The 17,422-nt window shown below is 36.2% G+C and overlaps 1 protein-coding gene across 7 annotated transcripts in view; it reads left to right on the top strand.

Annotated features, from left to right (window-relative positions):
• The first annotated feature begins 3,542 nt into the window (after positions 1-3,542).
• Positions 3,543-17,422, top strand: part of MAP4K3 (mitogen-activated protein kinase kinase kinase kinase 3) — a 68,436-nt gene continuing 54,556 nt past the window's right edge. For 2 of the 7 annotated variants that reach the window (XM_006755935.2, XM_006755931.2), the window contains exons 1-4: positions 3,547-3,707; positions 6,442-6,499; positions 13,569-13,659; positions 15,939-16,003. In XM_006755935.2, the coding sequence (XP_006755998.2) occupies positions 3,705-3,707; positions 6,442-6,499; positions 13,569-13,659; positions 15,939-16,003 (217 nt within the window). In that variant the 5' untranslated portion in view covers positions 3,547-3,704. Of the gene's footprint in view, positions 3,708-6,441; positions 6,500-13,568; positions 13,660-15,938; positions 16,004-17,422 lie in introns of all 7 variants that reach the window. The other 5 variants (XM_006755934.2, XM_006755932.2, XM_015558880.1 and 2 more) reach the window with 4 other exon arrangements.

Raw genomic sequence — 17,422 nt, 5'->3', positions numbered from 1 at the left:
AGCCAGTTCATTTTGTCAAAGGTGAAAGGTAATTCACTGAGGGAATGATAGTCTTTTCAACAAATACAGGATGCCCCAAAAATGTATACATACACTTTGAATAATTATAAAGGCAGTGCTTATTAAACTGTATTTCATTTTCAAAATTAAGCTATCAGTTGTTAAAGTATGTATCATTTTTGGGGGACAGCCTATACTTTGGAACATTTGGATAGATGAATGCAAAAAAAAAAGAACCTTGACTAATGCATGTTCTTGTACCTTAAAAATTAACTTAAAATATATCATAAATGTAAAACTTGCTCTTTTAGAAGAAAACATAGGAGAGTATCTTTATGACTTTGGGTTAAGCGAAAAGATGTTGGACACCAAAAGCACAATATGTAAAAAAAAAAAAAAAGAACAGTAATAAATTAGCCTTCATCAAAAGTATAAACTTGGCTCTAGTTTGCTAGGGCTGCCATAACAAATGCCACAGGTGGCCTGGCTTAAACAGTAGAAATTTTATTCTCTCACAGTTCTGGAGACTGGCAGTCTAAGGTCCAGGTGTTGGTTTCTCCTGAGGCTTCTCTCCTTGGATTGCAGGTGACTGCTTCTTGCTTATTCTCACATGGACTTTCCTCTGTATGTGCACATCTCTGCTGTCCCTTCCTCTTCTAAGAAGAACACTAGTCCTGTTGAATTAGGATTCACCCATGTAGCTTCATTTCACCTTAATGACCCTTTAAAGCCCCTATCTCAAAATACAATCACATGCTAAGGTGCTGGGGCTTAGGATTTCATCATATAAATTTGAGGGATGCACAATTCAGTCCATGATAATCTGCAGAAGACACAGTTAAGGGAATGCAGAGACAAGCTATAGACTGGGAGCAAATGTTTGCATATATACTTGGCAAAGAACTTGTATATATTCACAAAACTCAACAATATAAAAATAAACATTTTAGTTAAAACATGGACAAAACAAATGAAGACACTTAACCAAAGGGTGGCAAATAAGCACATTATTAATCATTAGTCATTAGGGAAATGCAAACAAAAACCATGATGCGATACCATTAAACTCCTGTTAGAATGACGACAATAAAATGTATAATACCAGCTACTGGTATGGATGTGGAAGAACTGCAACTCTCCTACATTGCTGCTGGACATGAACAACGGTACAGCAACTCTGGAAAGAGTTTGACAGATTCTTATAAAGTTAAACATATACCCATCGTCTCCTGGGTATTTTTGTAACTTGTACACAACTATATATATAGTAGCTCGATTCATATTTGCCAAAAAGTGAGAATAGCCAATATGTCCTTCCACTCGTAATGGATAAACTCTGGTATATTCATACAACGGGATACTACTCAACAAGAAAAAAAGGAACAAACTAGTAATACATATAGCGACTTGGCGAAAGAAGACAGTCTCAAAAATAACATAGTGAATGATTTAATTTATATGAAATTCTTAAAAAGACAAAACTATGCTGGCAAAGTTCAAAATAGTGATTGCCAGGAGTTGAGGCAGGAAAGATAGAACTGTCAAGGGAGTTTCTGTTTCCGGACAATGGTGGTGATGGTTACACAAATCTCTACAAGTGTTCTAACAAACTAGAACTATATTTTCAAAAGTTGATTTTTTTTTCTAGTTATAAACTAATTCCCGGAGGTGTAACATACAACATGGTGACTATAGTGAACAACACTGTAGTGTATATTTGAAAGATACCAAGAGTCGATCTTAAAAATTCTCATTATAAGAAAACAAAGTTGTAACTGTATGATGTGATGGATCTTAACTAAACTTACGATCATTTTGTCATGTATACATATATCAGATCATTATGTCATACACCTAAAACTAACCCAGGGTTATGTCTCAATTAAAAAAATTTAAAATTCCCAAGTTTATATACTTTATTTCATACATAAATAATTAAATAAAAGTTAGTTCTTTAGTTGTACTAGCCACTTTTCAGTTTATCAGTAGCTGCATGTGACATGGGGCTACTGTATTGGACAGTACAGATATAGAACATTTTCATCAACACAAAGTTTTACTGGACTGTGCTATTTTACGGCAGGGTTCTGCTTTTCCGGTAAAGGGCTAGGAAGTAAATACTTCCAATTTTGTGGGCCATTTGCTCTCTATCTCAGCTATTCAGTTCTACCATTGTATTGTAAAAGCAGCCATGGACCTAATACTTAAATGAACATGGCTGTATTCCAGTAAAACCGCATTGATAGAAACAGTCATGTTGTGCTGATCCCTATTTTTGAGATTTGATAGGTCTATTTCCTTTTTTCATGTCAGCTCAGAGTTTCTTGGTAGAGTGGCCTTACAATTTATCATATTAAATACAATTTTAGTTGTAAATTTGAGAGTGAAAGTGGCCACTGTTAATAGCATAAACTGGGAATGTCTTCCTATGAATTGATTGCCCTGGTGGAAGGCTTACTAGTATACCTACTCCATGTAACTGTGGAAAAGCAAACAAAACTATTCCTTCAGCAGCGGCTGTGGGTTAGCCATTTTCCTTGAAAGGTAGTATTTATATGGGAGACACCCTGAAGTTTGGCCTGCCCAATACACTCAAAATAGCCTGTTTTCTGTCCCTGTGCCTTGCTCATGCTTTTCTTTCTATGCCCTCTTTCCCATCCCTCTTATGTGTTTGTTCTAATCCAGCCCATCTTTCAGACCTCTGCTTGAATGGTATCTCCTTCATAAAACCATCCCTTCCAGACTTAGAAGTTGCTATTTATACTTCATAAAATTCAAAGGGCTCAGTGCCTTAGACAGGGTCCCAAAATCTGACTAAAGTGCCTTGATAGCTTTAAATACAGATTTCTGGGGCAATAAAAACATTCTAAGTATTAGGTAGTACTGATGGTTACATAACTGTGAATATACTAAAAACCACTAGATTGTACATATTAAAAGAGTGAACTTTATGATATGTGAATTATCCTATATAATAAAAGGGTAATATGCAAATCGACTGGAAGGCAGAACGACCAGTCGCTATGACGTGCACTGACCACCAGGGGGCAGGTGCTCAATGCAGGAGCTGCCCCCTGGTGGTTAGTGCGCTCTTACAGGAGGAGCTCCGCTCAGCCACAAGCCGGGCTGACAGCTGCAAGTGCAGTGGCAGTGGCGGGAGCCTCTCCCAGCGCTAAGTTTATTCGACTGTGGCTTAGGCCTGCTCTTCATGGAAAGCGGGCCTAAGCCATCAGTCAGACATCCCTGAAGGCTCCTGGGCTGCCAGAGGGATGTCTGACTGCCAGCCTAGGCCCGATCCCCCAGAGAGTGGGCCTAAGCCAGCAGGTGGACAATCCCCCAAGGGGTCTCAGACTGTGAGAGGATGCAGACCAGGATGAGGGACCCGCCCCCCACCTGCATGAATTTTCATTTACCGGGCCTCTAAGTGTCTAAATAAAGGTTTTATAAAAGTGTTGTATTTAATGAAAAATTTAAATTCTCTGACAAGGAATTTGAATTTTTGTCTTTAAAGCATTGGTGTGTGTTCCTAAAGCGTTTTAAACTCAAGAACATCACTTGGAGAGCATGTGAAGAATGGTTGGCAAGTCAGTGATGATGGCAGAAGAGGGCTAGATCCTTAAGAGTATTTATCTTCAGCTTTCTGCCCTGAACAAGTCTGAAAACTTTTGTTATTGATACTGAATTAGAAAGTTCGAACTCTACAAATGGTGATATTTTATAATATTTATCTTGCTCATGTTCTTTTTTTCTAATAAATTGCTCTAGGTCAGTGGTTCTCAACCTGTAGGTCAAGTCCCCTTTGGGGGTCGAACGACCCTTTCACAGGGGTTGCCTAAGACCATCAGAAAACACATATATAATTACATTGTTTTTGTGATTAATCACTATGCTTTAATTATGTTCAATTTGTAACAATGAAAATACATCCTGCATATCAGATATTTACATTACGATTCATAACAGTTGCAAAATTACAGTTATGAAGTAGCAAGAAAATAATTTTATGGTTGGGGGTCATCACAACATGAAGAACTGTATTAAAGGGTCGCAGCATTAGGAAGGTTGAGAACTACTGCTCTAGGTGATTAAAAAAAGAATTGTAGTTACAGGGTATGAGAGATAATATTTTGAAATTTACCTCTGTGTGTCACTTGACCATAGTAAATTTAGAGACAGCTAACTATGACTTATTTTAGCCAGTAGAGCAAGATTCTTGATGACTCATATGCTTTAAAGACCTTTTATTAATAAGCATATGGATTTTTATAAAAAGCCCAAATTTGTTTTCTGAGCATTTAAATTATTCTTCCCTACTTTTTGTGAATGATCTTATTTCTGTCAAATAAGTTACATATTGGAAAACATTTCAGAAGGCAAAGATTTTAGCTGTCTTGTTTTCTGATTGACTAGAGAACCATAAGTTTTATCCTTTAGAAAATTCTGGACTGATTTAAATTTTGAAAAATTCAAAAGTCAGGCCTATAGTAAATTTTGGCTTTAATAAACTGTCATAGGTTTTTGTTGTTGTTAAATATGTGCTGGTGTTAACTATTAATAAATGTTTTTAGAAGAATGTAGTGTGTACAGCAGCCATTTTGGACAAACACACTTTGAGTAACTTGTGTTGTCAATAGAGAGTGTGCCCTCTTGTGGTCAGTTGGGAACAAAATTTCTTCCATAAAAATAATCCTAGCTTTCTATTGGTTCACATTTTCTCAGCTATTTCATAATGAAATAACTCTCATTCTGAACTTTCTTTCATAAACAAAACAAAATCATGACAGGATTTTTAAATGGAGAATTAAGAATTTGAAAGAGTAATGTCTTGTCTTATTTTATTTGGATAAGTGCTAAAAAAGATGTGGATTGAAGGACAGCGTATTAATATCAGGGAGGAGCCTAATAGAGAAAAGATAACAAAGTATAAGAAAACGCAAGTAGTTTTGATAGTATTTGAGAAGATTTATGACTAACATTGATGTGATATACCTGAGTATTTTAGGGTTACACTCTGCCCCCTTTACAAAATGTTTCCATAATGATACTCTGATTTTCTTTTTTATTGGTGTGTGTGTGTGTGTGTGTGTGTGTGTGTGTGTGTACCTTCATCTTCTCAGTCTAAGGAAGGCAATAAATACTTATCTAGCACTATCTATTTGAAATGCCTATCTCATTTAGTGGAAATTAAATTTACTTTGAAATAACAGTTGATATCTGCTGTACACTGCCTGTCATAAGTTGGCATCATAAGTGTTTATTAATTATGGGGATTTAAGGAATTAATTTTTCCTGCAAATTTTATTTCAACTTCATTCTTAATTTGTGTAAGGAGATCTTTTAGTACCTTTGTTTTTATTTTTGAGTTAAACGGTTAAATTTCACATTTCAGCAATGGCTGTGTCCCATATCCAGCTACCTTTCTATATCCTTGGCTGATATTTTTAATGCCTCACTATTCTTAGCATTCCACTGTTGGTGCTATTATCATCCCTTGTGAGTGATTCACTGATCTTCACCAATTCATTAATATGAGTGCTGCAACTAAGAGTAATTCTGGTCACATGAATGGATCTTTCTGTGATCAGGGAATCACATGTATTGGTCTTCATTGGTTGATATGAAAATTAATTTATTAAGTTTTAGTTCATAGTTCAAATATTTGTTATAATAGTTTAAAAGTTCTTATGCAATTAAAGAACATTTTAAATTGACACATAATTACTGCCGTTTAATACAAATTGAAAAGACAGTTTCTGTCTGTAATTTTTAAAGTGATTTTTAATATGTGGCTTATAAAAATATATTTGGTTTGTATTGAACTGCAATGATTTGATTGTGCCACCAGGTGTGTATAAACAGATACACAGGGGCTGTTTTCATGGTTATATAATTATGTTAGCTTTTCATATTCCAAGGTTCTTAAATTAACAAGTTTAAAAATAGTTAATAAATTCAAAATTTTAACCAGGCTGAATGAATGCAACAGAGTGTAGTCCTTTAAAGCTCAGACTCTGGAGTCGGACTGCCTGGGTTGGAATCCCAGCACTGTCACTTACCAGCTATAATGGCCTTGGCCAGTTCTTTAACTTCTCTGTGCCACCGTTTTCACATACGCAACACGGGAATAATAGGAGTACCTATTTCATAAGATTGTTGTGAGGATTAGATGAATTAATATAAAAACACTTAGAATAGTGCCTGCCACATAATAAGGCTTATGTGTATATTAGCTATTATGACCATTATTGTAAAATTTATGCTTAAATTAATAATGAAATTCATTGTAAAGAACATAGTGTTTGTTTTGTAAATGTGAATCACTTTTGCAGTTATTGCTTTAAAAAACATTTCCATTTAATTGAAAATAAACAGCTTATGACATTTTATAAAATTTTTAATGAAAGCTTTTTTCACAATTATCTTTTCTTCTTTTTTTTTTAGGCCCGGAATGTTAACACTGGTGAATTAGCAGCAATTAAAGTAATAAAGTTGGAACCAGGTAAGTTAATTGAAATTTGATGTTTCTTATTGCTGTACGCAACTAGCTATCTTTAAGGATTATTTTAATGATGTTTCGTTAGCATTCTCTTGTTGTTCCCAGTATTTTCTGGGAAATGGAAGTGGTATCTACTCTTTCCTACACCTCTTTGAGACCCGAAGACATCTTGCTCAACCTGTTCCTAAAAAATAGTTAATTATTGGGGGAGGGGGGAAACTCCTGAAGAGACTTTGTTCCTTCTGAACTCAATTGAGCAAACTTGTCTCAAATTGCCAGTGGTACGTTCCCCGGTTAACAGTGTCCTGTGGTCAGGGGGCAGTGGTGCAGTGGAAAGAGGTGAACTGAGATTTGGGTGGTTGTAGTCCATTCTTTGTGTCCCACTCTCTTCCTCTGTGAACTTGGGCAAGTAACTTGACTTCCTGAGTCTCCCTTTTCTCAGTAGACCTAGCTCTCACATTTTGTCTTCATTACTTTCCAGCTTTATTGTAAAGCCTCTAGGACTACACCATGTTTTTTGTCAGTTTTAACTGTATTCTACCCCTGGATTCCTCCCACCTCCCGCAAAGCCCATAGCTTTCTGAGTTAATGATACATTCTTGTTTATCCACTCTGAAAAACCCCATTTCTCCTTTTCTGTTATAAGCAAGCAATTGTGTTAATGTCAAAATTGAGTTCGAGAGCAACAATGCTGCCTTTCTGATGGCTTCTTCCACTACAAACTGATAATATGAATTTATTGGTAAAATAGGTTTTAGCTTCAGTATAACAGAAATCCACTCAAAATATTTTTGAAGGGGGGAACTTCTTTTGTAAAAAGGCCAGATCATAAAATATTTTAGGTTTGGTGGACCACCTATGGTCTCTGTATACAGCTCTCCTCTCTCCTACCTCTCTCCCTGTTAAAATGGAAAAACCATTCTCAGCAGAGCAAGCCACCTGCTGCTGCACTTTGCTCAGCCCTGATTTAGATCATCAGTAGACTTTTTAGACATGCCATTAAGATGAAATTTGAAGGATGTGTTGACTATGATCAAACCACACTGAAATATAATGAATAAAAAAAATGCTTTTTCAGTTATACCTATTGACAGATTTGGTATAGTTTAATTATATTCTAACATCGCAAGATAGTTTTTTCTTTTCTCTGAGTCCCCTACTCCTCAGTTTATTATAAGAAATTTATTGAGATAATTGAAATTGGTAAAATCTGGGATTAAAAAATAAAAATTTGGCATTTGAATCAGGGCCTTCATATTTAGTTACTAATAAATAGTTACTTGATGGGAATAGTTTCTAATCAGAAGTAGTTTGTACATACATCATCCTTCAAATCAGTTTAGTGCCTTCTTTCTCAGGAAGTGTCCTAGTAGATACTCAGTAAATATTTATGGGATAAATCAAATTAATGAAGATGTGAGACTAAGAAGGTATCTTAGAGATGGGTTGGTTTAAACCATGACAGTTTTGCTAATAAATAGCTAATATTTATTCAAACTTATTTTGTGCCAGGCCCTGTTCTAAGTGCTTTTCATTTGCTGACTCATTTAATCCTTATGTTATTCTCTTTTTAAAAAATAAGGAAACAAAGCACTGAAAGTTTCAGTTTCTTGTCCTAATTAGTGGCAAGCTGAGATTTGAACCCTGGCAATATAGCCTACTCTTTCACCACTCTCGGAAGTTGGTAGTGGTGTGGGAACTGTATTATTAGGGTTAGCTGGATGTTTAATTACACACACACACACACACACACACACACACACACACACACAGTTTCCTAGAACTAGCATATGAAAAATCTTTAGAGGTAGAGCCACCACTTAACAAGCTGAGTTTTATTCCCATTTAATGAGTACTAAATGAATTTCTTGGGGTAAGATACAAGTGTTTCTTCAAAACCAGTATATTTGCTCAAATTGGACATCTTTTGTGGCAAAATTGATGCATAATAAACAAACCAAAAGATAAACCAGCAAATAAACTTCTTTATGAAGAGTATAATGTAATCAGTTTAATTAGCAAGCTGTTCTTCACACTCTGGAGTACAATGGAGACAGTAATCTCAAGTAACTAATGGGGAGAGTGAAAAGCTGGCTCACCGTTTATCAGTCTGGAGTAACAGACAGATAAAGTCTCACAAACAGTATTTCTCCCAAGAATGGTGCAGCTGGCAAGTGTCGGAACAAATCCTGCCTTTGAGTGACTGTGGCTTGCTTACTCTCTGAGAAACTTTGTTCTAAAAAATCATAGACTACCAGAAACTTGGCTGTGTGTAATCATATCAGCAAGAATCAAACTTCCTCCCTTCCTTGGGGAATCTGTCGTTTTGACATAGAGAGGCACTCTTGATTTACAGCCGAGATGCACAGCTCCAGATAAGGGGTTTCTGGACACGGCGCCTACATCTACCTTAACTTCTCAGATCCTGAGAAAAGAGGACCTTGGCTTCACTTTTGGCAGTCTAGTCCTGAAGTAGGCTCCTTTAGGACCAGGACTAGACTCGGCTTTGCCCGAACCCTACTAAAAGGCTGCTTCGTTTAGATGTCACCTAAACCCCACTCTTCCCAGAATCTTACTAGTGTAACTCCTATCTTCTGTTCTGTGAGATGGCCCAAGGTTTCTCTGGTGTGTGGTTTTTCTCATTGCATTGGGTCAGCGAACCTGACTTTATCAGATTTCAGGTTTGTTCTTGTGGTCTTCGAGCTGTTTGGACTAGCACCCTGCCAACTCTTTAGACTTACTTTAAGGGAAAACTAAAGTGGAGAGAACTTGCTCCTGGAAGAGAACTCACATATGTATCCTCTCAGGCTTCACTTTCAGGTTCTTACAAGGTATTACAATTCTCTACATTATGAATCTCTTCAATCTTTTTTTTCTTACGTTTTAGAATCGGAATTGTAGAGTCCTAAGGAACTTTTTAGGTCATCTATCTGGATGGATGTCAGATGTTTTACAGCTTTCAAAACTTTTGTCATAGAAAATACTGATGGCTGGGAGCTATTGCGACCATTCTCTTAGGCCTAACACTCACATGTCATAGTGCAGAAAAGTAGGCACAGTGTTTGTAATTTGCCCAAAGTCTCACGTCTTCTTTTGGATCTGGTTCCTCTGATCGTGGCCCATTGTTCTTTAGTTTTTTTATCCTAAAAAGAAATTGATAATTAAATTGCTTATTATTACCCATTTGCAGTATTAGTTATTAAAGTAGAATATAAAAACAGATAACTGATTAATTAAGTAGCAACTTGTCAGAGAAACTCATTCCTTTTCAAACACAGTGAAAACACCTACATCTATCTTAACTGCTCAGCTCCTGAGGAAAGAGGACCTTGGCTTCGCTTTGTGCAGTCTAGTCCTGAAGTCGAGTCCCTGAGGACTAGATTGCTTTGCTCCAACCATACCGAAAGGCTGCTTCGTTTAAATGTACCGAGAGTGACCAGCAGGAAATTCATAGTGAGAAAATAGGGTATTATATTTTATTTCCATCAGAGCAGCATTTATTAAATTGTAGGGCAAAATTTTTAAAGTGTGAAGAGACACCAGTAAGACCTCATTTTACAATTTTTTCATGGATCTCCAAAACTATATTTTATACATCTTCTTTCCTTCTTTGCAAATCTTCTTTTCACGTTGGTTTTTTGTGTCCTGAGAGGCAGGAGAGGAGCTCTCTCCCCTTTATTTTCATCTTAGCGTGGCAAGACATCAGGGTAAGGATGTATCTGGCTCCTCTTCCTGTCTCCCTGGGGCACTTCAGTAGCTCCCTTACCACCAGTTGTTTACTCAGTGCTCTTCTGTGTTTACTGCCATCACAAAGAAAGTTGGTGTTACATCATTTATGATCATTACTTTGCATGGTTAATCATCGATTGCTCAGCTACACTTTAATATATTTGATCCAAAACATAAAAATAAATAAAATAAAAAACACATATATTAGAGCCATATTATGGGCTTGAGGCTGACTATACTGGATAAATTAGAATTTACACATTTAAAGATAATAATGCTCAAAAATAAATAACAAAGGACTTTTGAGTATATCTGCAGTTTCTTCCTCATTCCCAACCCTTTGTGTCTGTTAAGTGATTTAGCTTTATGAATATAAATACACAAGTCAGGATAATCCCCCATCCCAAGATCCTTAATTTAATCACATCTGCAAAACTCCTTTAGCCATAAAGTAGCATTCACAGGTATCAGGGATTGGGAACTAAATACCTTTGGGGTCATTATTCGCTCTACTACACACAGTTAACATTTATTGAATGCTTAATAATGTCATGTTTAAGAATTTTGCATGTATTAGTTTGTATTTTTCTCTATGTTTACTTGGTTTATTCATTATCTGCTCTATAGGTAGGCTTGCCTGTTTTTCTCAATTAGGATTTTTTGGGTTTTTTGCCATCTTCTGGAAGATGTATTCTTCACTTTAATGTCTAAAAACAATCTCAGAATTGGGAATAATTTTTAGATTATGCAGTCTAATCATTCTGTTCTACAGTATCCTATGAAGTATTCTAGAATTGGGGAGGGAGCTTGTTAATCTATTCTTTGAAATCCCTTCACTTGAGCTTTGAAGAAAGTTCTTTAAATCCACCATTAGGCTCCTTTGTATTATTAATGTATTAAACTCTGCTTTCTTTATTCCTACCCAAATCTATTTTTACCAGTTACCTTTAAAAACTGAGTTCTATATTATTTCTTTGGAGTCTTTCCATCCATAAATATGTTGAATTTAATTTTGCCATTCTTGTAATCACATGGAAATGACTTAATAGGGAAAAGATAATGTACTTTGGATCAACAACATTTAATGGGAAAGAAGTAGTTGAAGGCTTAAAGCCACTCAGAGGGTTCAGTAGAAAGCTCAAGAGTAGTACATAAGCAACTAATTGCATAACTGGATGAAATTAAACTAGATGCAGACATATCTGATTTAGAGTCATCATGGAGAAGAATAATGAGGTATGGTAGATTCACTCAGGCAACAGTTTTATTAATCACATATTAGGTGCTAGAGTTACAAAGATGATTAAGGCATGCATAATCCTGTCCTAGAGGACCTAATGTTCTAGTGAGGACGTAGACATGTAGGCACATTGGTAGTGTCATTAGGGCAGGGATATGTGCAGAGATCACCTTAGAAGTTGTGATGCTTACAGTTGTAACAGAAACCACAACTCAGGGTGGCTTCAAGAATGCAGGGAATTTATTGATTATACTAGAGGCCCAGTGCACAAACTCGTGCATGGGGTCCCTCAGCCTGGCCGGTGATCAGGGCCGTGGGAGATTGGTGGGGGGCGAGGGGAAAGGGCGGGGAGGGAGGTTGGCCATCCAGCCCTATCGGGGCCAGCCGGCCCAGGGAAGGGACCGCAGGAGGTTGGCTGGCCACGGGAGGTTGGCTGTGGGAGCGCACTGACCACCAGGGGGCAGGTCCTTTGAGTTTGTACGCTGACTGCTAAACTCTCGGGGCTACCCCTGGAAAGAGAACTGTTATCTGACCATCAAACTAAAGTCCTAGAGTTCACTCTAACTAGGTCAACTTGGATCTCATGTAACTCTTTCACAAGATTGGGGGAAAATATAGTTAAGAGGCAGGTGAGAAAGCAAAATTTAGAATTTTCAAAAAATTTAATATAGTCCTGAAAACTGGTATTAGTTTCATTTGGACTTTATTATTTTTAACTTGGATTTCTTTTAATGTGCTAAAAATCTGGGATTCTTCATGGTGGGAATTGAACTCAGAAGAGGATTTTAGTCCAGTGATTTTCTTCTGAAATTTTGGAGGCATAAAAATTTCCTATTCTCCCTTTGGAGGTCTTCAGTTTTGTGTTCTCTTCATTGCAGAAATTAAGACCCTGACATACAGTCTGTTCTCCGTTACTTTTTTCCTTGTAACGGGGCAGTGAGTGGGTTGATATTGGGTCTAGTGGTTCATGGTTGGGCTACTTCAGTACCCTGGTACATTTGCAGTAGGAGAAGACCGAGGCCAGAAATGTCAGGGCTTGCCCTCACAACCTCATACTTACAATTTGAGGGATACTTTGGAAGACTTCTGTTTTTCACTTTGCCTAATATACACCTAATCAGGCTCTTCAAGCATGTAATACTTTAAAAGCTGGAACAGTGATACAAAGCTACTTTGGTTTAAATGTAAGCACCTCTATTTGTTCTCTTTTTGCATGGTCTCTGGCTCACCACATTTGCATTCACTGCAGTTCTTTTTCTCTCTCTGACAAGTGTTCATTCAGGAGCCATGGCATGTGACCCTGCTATAGCATTGCCAGATCTTATTTTGAAGAATTTGGGCAGGAGGGAGTAGGAGAAGAGAGATTATTTGCTAATAGTCTGACCAGGCTCAGCCCAATTGGAACAAGGCTTTGGAATACAGGCTAAGCCTGTGTTTGCGGGCCACCTGACAACTCAATACTGCTGGAGTGTAGGCCTCTTGGCCCCACAAGACCCTGTGGAGGCACATTTGACACTCTCGGGATATTGGGGTTCCTGTGTTAGGGTTAGCGAATTATCAGTAAGCGCTATATAAGCATTTGCTATTGTTGCTATTATGCCTTAGAAATAATCACCAGATAATTGAGTAGAAAATAGACATTACTTTTTCCTTTTTACCAAATAACAATGTAATTTTAGCACAAAGAATTAATCCTTCTTGAAGTTAGGGCAGGAACCCTAATGCACTGAGAGTGTTAAATGTATCTCCACAGGTTCTTTGTGGGCCAAGAGGCCTATACTCTAGCAGTACTGGGTTACCAGATGGCCCACAACAGGCAATTATTTTTATCCCCATTTACAGAGGAAGAAATTGGCACAGGGAGGTCAAATAACTGATCCAAATTCACACAGCTTAGTAAAGCACAGAGTTGGGATTTGAATCCAGAAAGTCTGGGACCAGAGTATGTGCTTTTAGTCACTGTGTTTTACTTTCTGTCAAACAAAGACTGAACTTGTCATTAAAAGTATTATCAATAACATCATTTATGTTTTGAAATAAATGAACATTTTGGAACTTACTTAACCTATTAAATATCCAACATGCTTTTTTTTTTAATTCTAGGTGAAGACTTTGCAGTTGTGCAGCAAGAAATTATTATGATGAAAGACTGTAAACACTCAAATATTGTTGCTTATTTTGGAAGCTATCTCAGGTACATTGTCTCCTTTTTGAAAAGCAATCATGATTCCAGCACCTAATACATTTAACAAAATAAAGGTAGCTCTAGTCCAGGGGTGGGCAAACTTTTTGACTCGAGGGCCGCAATGGGTTCTTAAACTGGACTGGAGGGCCGGAACAAAAGCATGGTTGGAGTGTTTGTGTGAACTAATATAAATTCAAAGTAAACATCATTACATAAAAGGGTACGGTCTTTTTTTTTTTTAGTTTTATTCATTTCAAATGGGCTGGATCCAGCCCGCGGGCCGTAGTTTGCCCACGGCTGCTCTAGTCCATGTTTTGTACTTTTTTTCATGCTTTGAAGATAGGATTATATGAATGGAATTTTTATTTACGATCTGTTTATGCTAATTCTGTAACTAATATGAGAGTCTGCAGTTGTCTGTTGTACTCTTGGGAATTCTGGATGTGGTTTCAGTGAGGAAGCTGACAGAAAAAAATTACTTTCATGGTTAGTCTCCCTGTAGTAGAATAGAGCTCTGAATACGCCATTCTGTTGCCCTTTCTTCTAGACTTGGGTGAATTTAGAAAGTCAGGATCACTTCTTCCTGTTACGTTTTTATTAGAAACCCTTCTTCTTTTGTGCTTTTAGCCTCAGAGTATTTCATCGTTTGTTTCCTTCATTTTGTCCAGAGGACTAGGAACTATAATTATTTCATTGACTTCTTATTTTTCTAGGTCTTTGAATGAATTTGGAAAGACTGAATTTGCCCCCTTATTTTGGTTTAGCAGGACCAGGCCAGGTTCCCCAGGTCATATTCCAGAGGGGATGACCTCGGGGTCAAATCTCATTTTTCCATTCATTTCTATATGCAACTGAATTCAGTACTGTGACCTGTTTTATAAGGTTCCTTCCAAAGGGAGCATCGGTGAATGTTTTCTTATGTATTTAAAAAACTATTCAGTTTTGTTTTGATATATTATAGGATGTGTAAAGATACAACTTCTTATAGCTCCCATTCTCATGATCCATGTACAAAACACTTTAACCCTTCAGATGTAGGCACAGCACATAGAAAACACTGGGCGATTCTTGTCCTCTCTCTGGCTTGTGAAAAGCCATTAACACTTTAACCCTTCAGATGTAGGCACAGCACGTAGAAAACACTGGGCGATTCTTGTCCTCTGGCTTGTGAAAAGCCATGGGGACCAGCTCTTCTTGATTCTAAGCACTCTGGGACAGCTTTGATTGCCCACCTTCATTACGGTTAAAGATGGGTAAATGGAGACTTCAGTTCACATAGGTTCTGCCCCCCAGGTCAATGACTGTTACACATTTAAATGGGTTCTTTAACAGGCACTTTACAACTACTTTATAGGCAGTGGTTCAACCAACCATTTAAAAATAAAAAAAACATTTTTAGTTCCTGGACTATATAAGATCAGGCAGCAGGCTAGATTTGGCCCACTGGCCATAGTTTGCTGACCCTTTTTCTAATCTGTTTATTCTTTCAGGCACTCATTTGTTCACGTATGAAACAAATTCATTTGCCAGATATTCTTCTGTACATTGTGAGTGCATTGATGAAAGAGACAGACGTATTATTGAGGCAGAGTCTTTCTTCTGCATTAAACTTAGCTTGCTGAGTTCAGAGACTTTCTATTCCATTTTTGCCCTAAGAATAATGCATTTCCTCATACATTTTGTGATGAAATAATGGAGGAATGAACAAAGGAATAATCTATTAAATATTTGCAAATGATTTCTCCTATGTCTATATGATTATGCTGTCTTACAATGTAAGTGTGAGAGAGAAATGTTATCTAAAGATAAGTGAGTGATAAAATTTAACATATTATTTTGGAAAGATCTTTGTTGAGTTTAGATATAAGGATATTAAGTTTACATTTTATCTGTTTTGTTGATGAGAGTGCTGTAAAAGTGATTAGAGATGTATTGCCATTCTGTAATGAATCTTTCATATAATTTTGGCATGAGCCTTCTAATTAGCATTGAACTTTTATAATACTGTCATGGGGTAGATGGGTAAACTGGGGGAGGGAAGTTTTTAACTAAAGGGACATTTTCTCTCATCTGGATGGGTCATCTTTATGACATCTTTATATCCTACAATTGGTATATTTTAAGGATTAAAATCTTGGGTAATTCATTTACTCATAGAAATTAGGGGTTTTTTTTCTTAGCACATTGTATTTATATGGTTTCTCAAGATTATAGAATACAACTTTAAAATATTAGCACAAATAATTCTAATCATGAAACTGTGGTAAATGCTTATTTTCTCTTTATAGGCGAGATAAACTTTGGATATGCATGGAGTTCTGTGGAGGTGGCTCTTTACAGGATATTTATCATGGTAAGACCAAAGTTATATTTTATAGAGATTAAATAGAATTTCTTAATATAAGTAATGTACTGTATTAAAACATTAATGTTGTTTTGAGCAAAGTATGTTTGGATACATAAAGATATTTCAGATATATATGGATGCAAGGAGCACTTGCTTTGTAAGTTGGAAAATTATATGCAGTTGAATTATTAGCTAATTCTATAAAAGGAATGTTATATATAGTTATATAACTTGAAATTTCAAACTCAGACTTATAGAAGACATGCAAAGGCCTTGATGGCTAATACTAAGCCAAAAGAATATCCAATTGATAAGTGAATAGATTAATGCAAAGATAGTCGATTTTGTTCTCATGTATTCAAGAAGCATCAATTGAATGTTGTCTTAGATGCTAGATAATGAGGAATTAAAAAAATTATTAGAACATTTTCATTGGGATTTCAATGGAGTAGTGTATGAGACTTTTAAAGTAAAATAAACAATTTTTACTGTCTTTTTTTTCTGTTCTAGTTCTGTTAATGGGTTACTGTCACAAACTGTAGAGTAGCTTTTATACTTTTGCTGGAGGTGCGCTTTTTAATAAATGTAAAATAAAATTATGTCAGTAATTCATGATGTCAATTTTCCCAAGAAAATATTTTGAAAAAAATTTTTCAGTTTTTCATATAGAACTTGAGCTAATATATATATAGTTTGGGGCCGCTTATGTAATTTTAGGGGCTGATTGTAATAAAGGAAATGTTAAAAGGCTATTTGGATAGAATACTGATTTTGTTTCACTTCACTATATCTTGGTATCAAGTCATTAGCAAAGATTCCCATCATTGGAATTTGATTTTCAGCATAGTCTTTCCCAGTGAATTTCTTTACTCTAAAATGATGACTAGTGAAAAAGAGAAAACAATTGAAATATCTTCCATAGTGGATAGGTGCACAAGGAGAAATATTTTTCAAATATTACAATATGATTAAGCTACTTATTGATGCAGGAAGGTGGCCATGATAAGTGAAAAGGGCAGGTTTCAGAACTGTATGTGTAATATGATTCCACTTATGCTTTTGTGTATGATGCGTACATATATTGTATGAAATGTCTCTGCATAAAATTGTATAGTAATCTATAGGCCAAACTATAGGTAACAGAATAAGGAAGAGGCCTATACTTTCCAAACTTCTCTGTTGATTGAAATGTTTTATAGTGAACTTATATTAATTTTATAGCTATAAAGTTAAAAATTTGGAGGGAAAATATTGACTTTAAATGAGCCGTAATACATGTAACACATCAATTTTTTAAAAGCATTTTATAAAACTAGCTAAACCTTTTGGCCATGCTTTCTTTCTTATAATATTTAAGAAATAATATTGGTTAGTGAGGTATGAAATTATAACTAATTTCAGAGACTATGTCAGGTTTTTATTCAT

This window comes from Myotis davidii, unplaced genomic scaffold, assembly GCF_000327345.1.
Source record: "Myotis davidii unplaced genomic scaffold, ASM32734v1 scaffold151, whole genome shotgun sequence".
Taxonomy (NCBI): domain Eukaryota; kingdom Metazoa; phylum Chordata; class Mammalia; order Chiroptera; family Vespertilionidae; genus Myotis; species Myotis davidii.
This window is presented reverse-complemented; position numbering and strand designations above follow the sequence as displayed.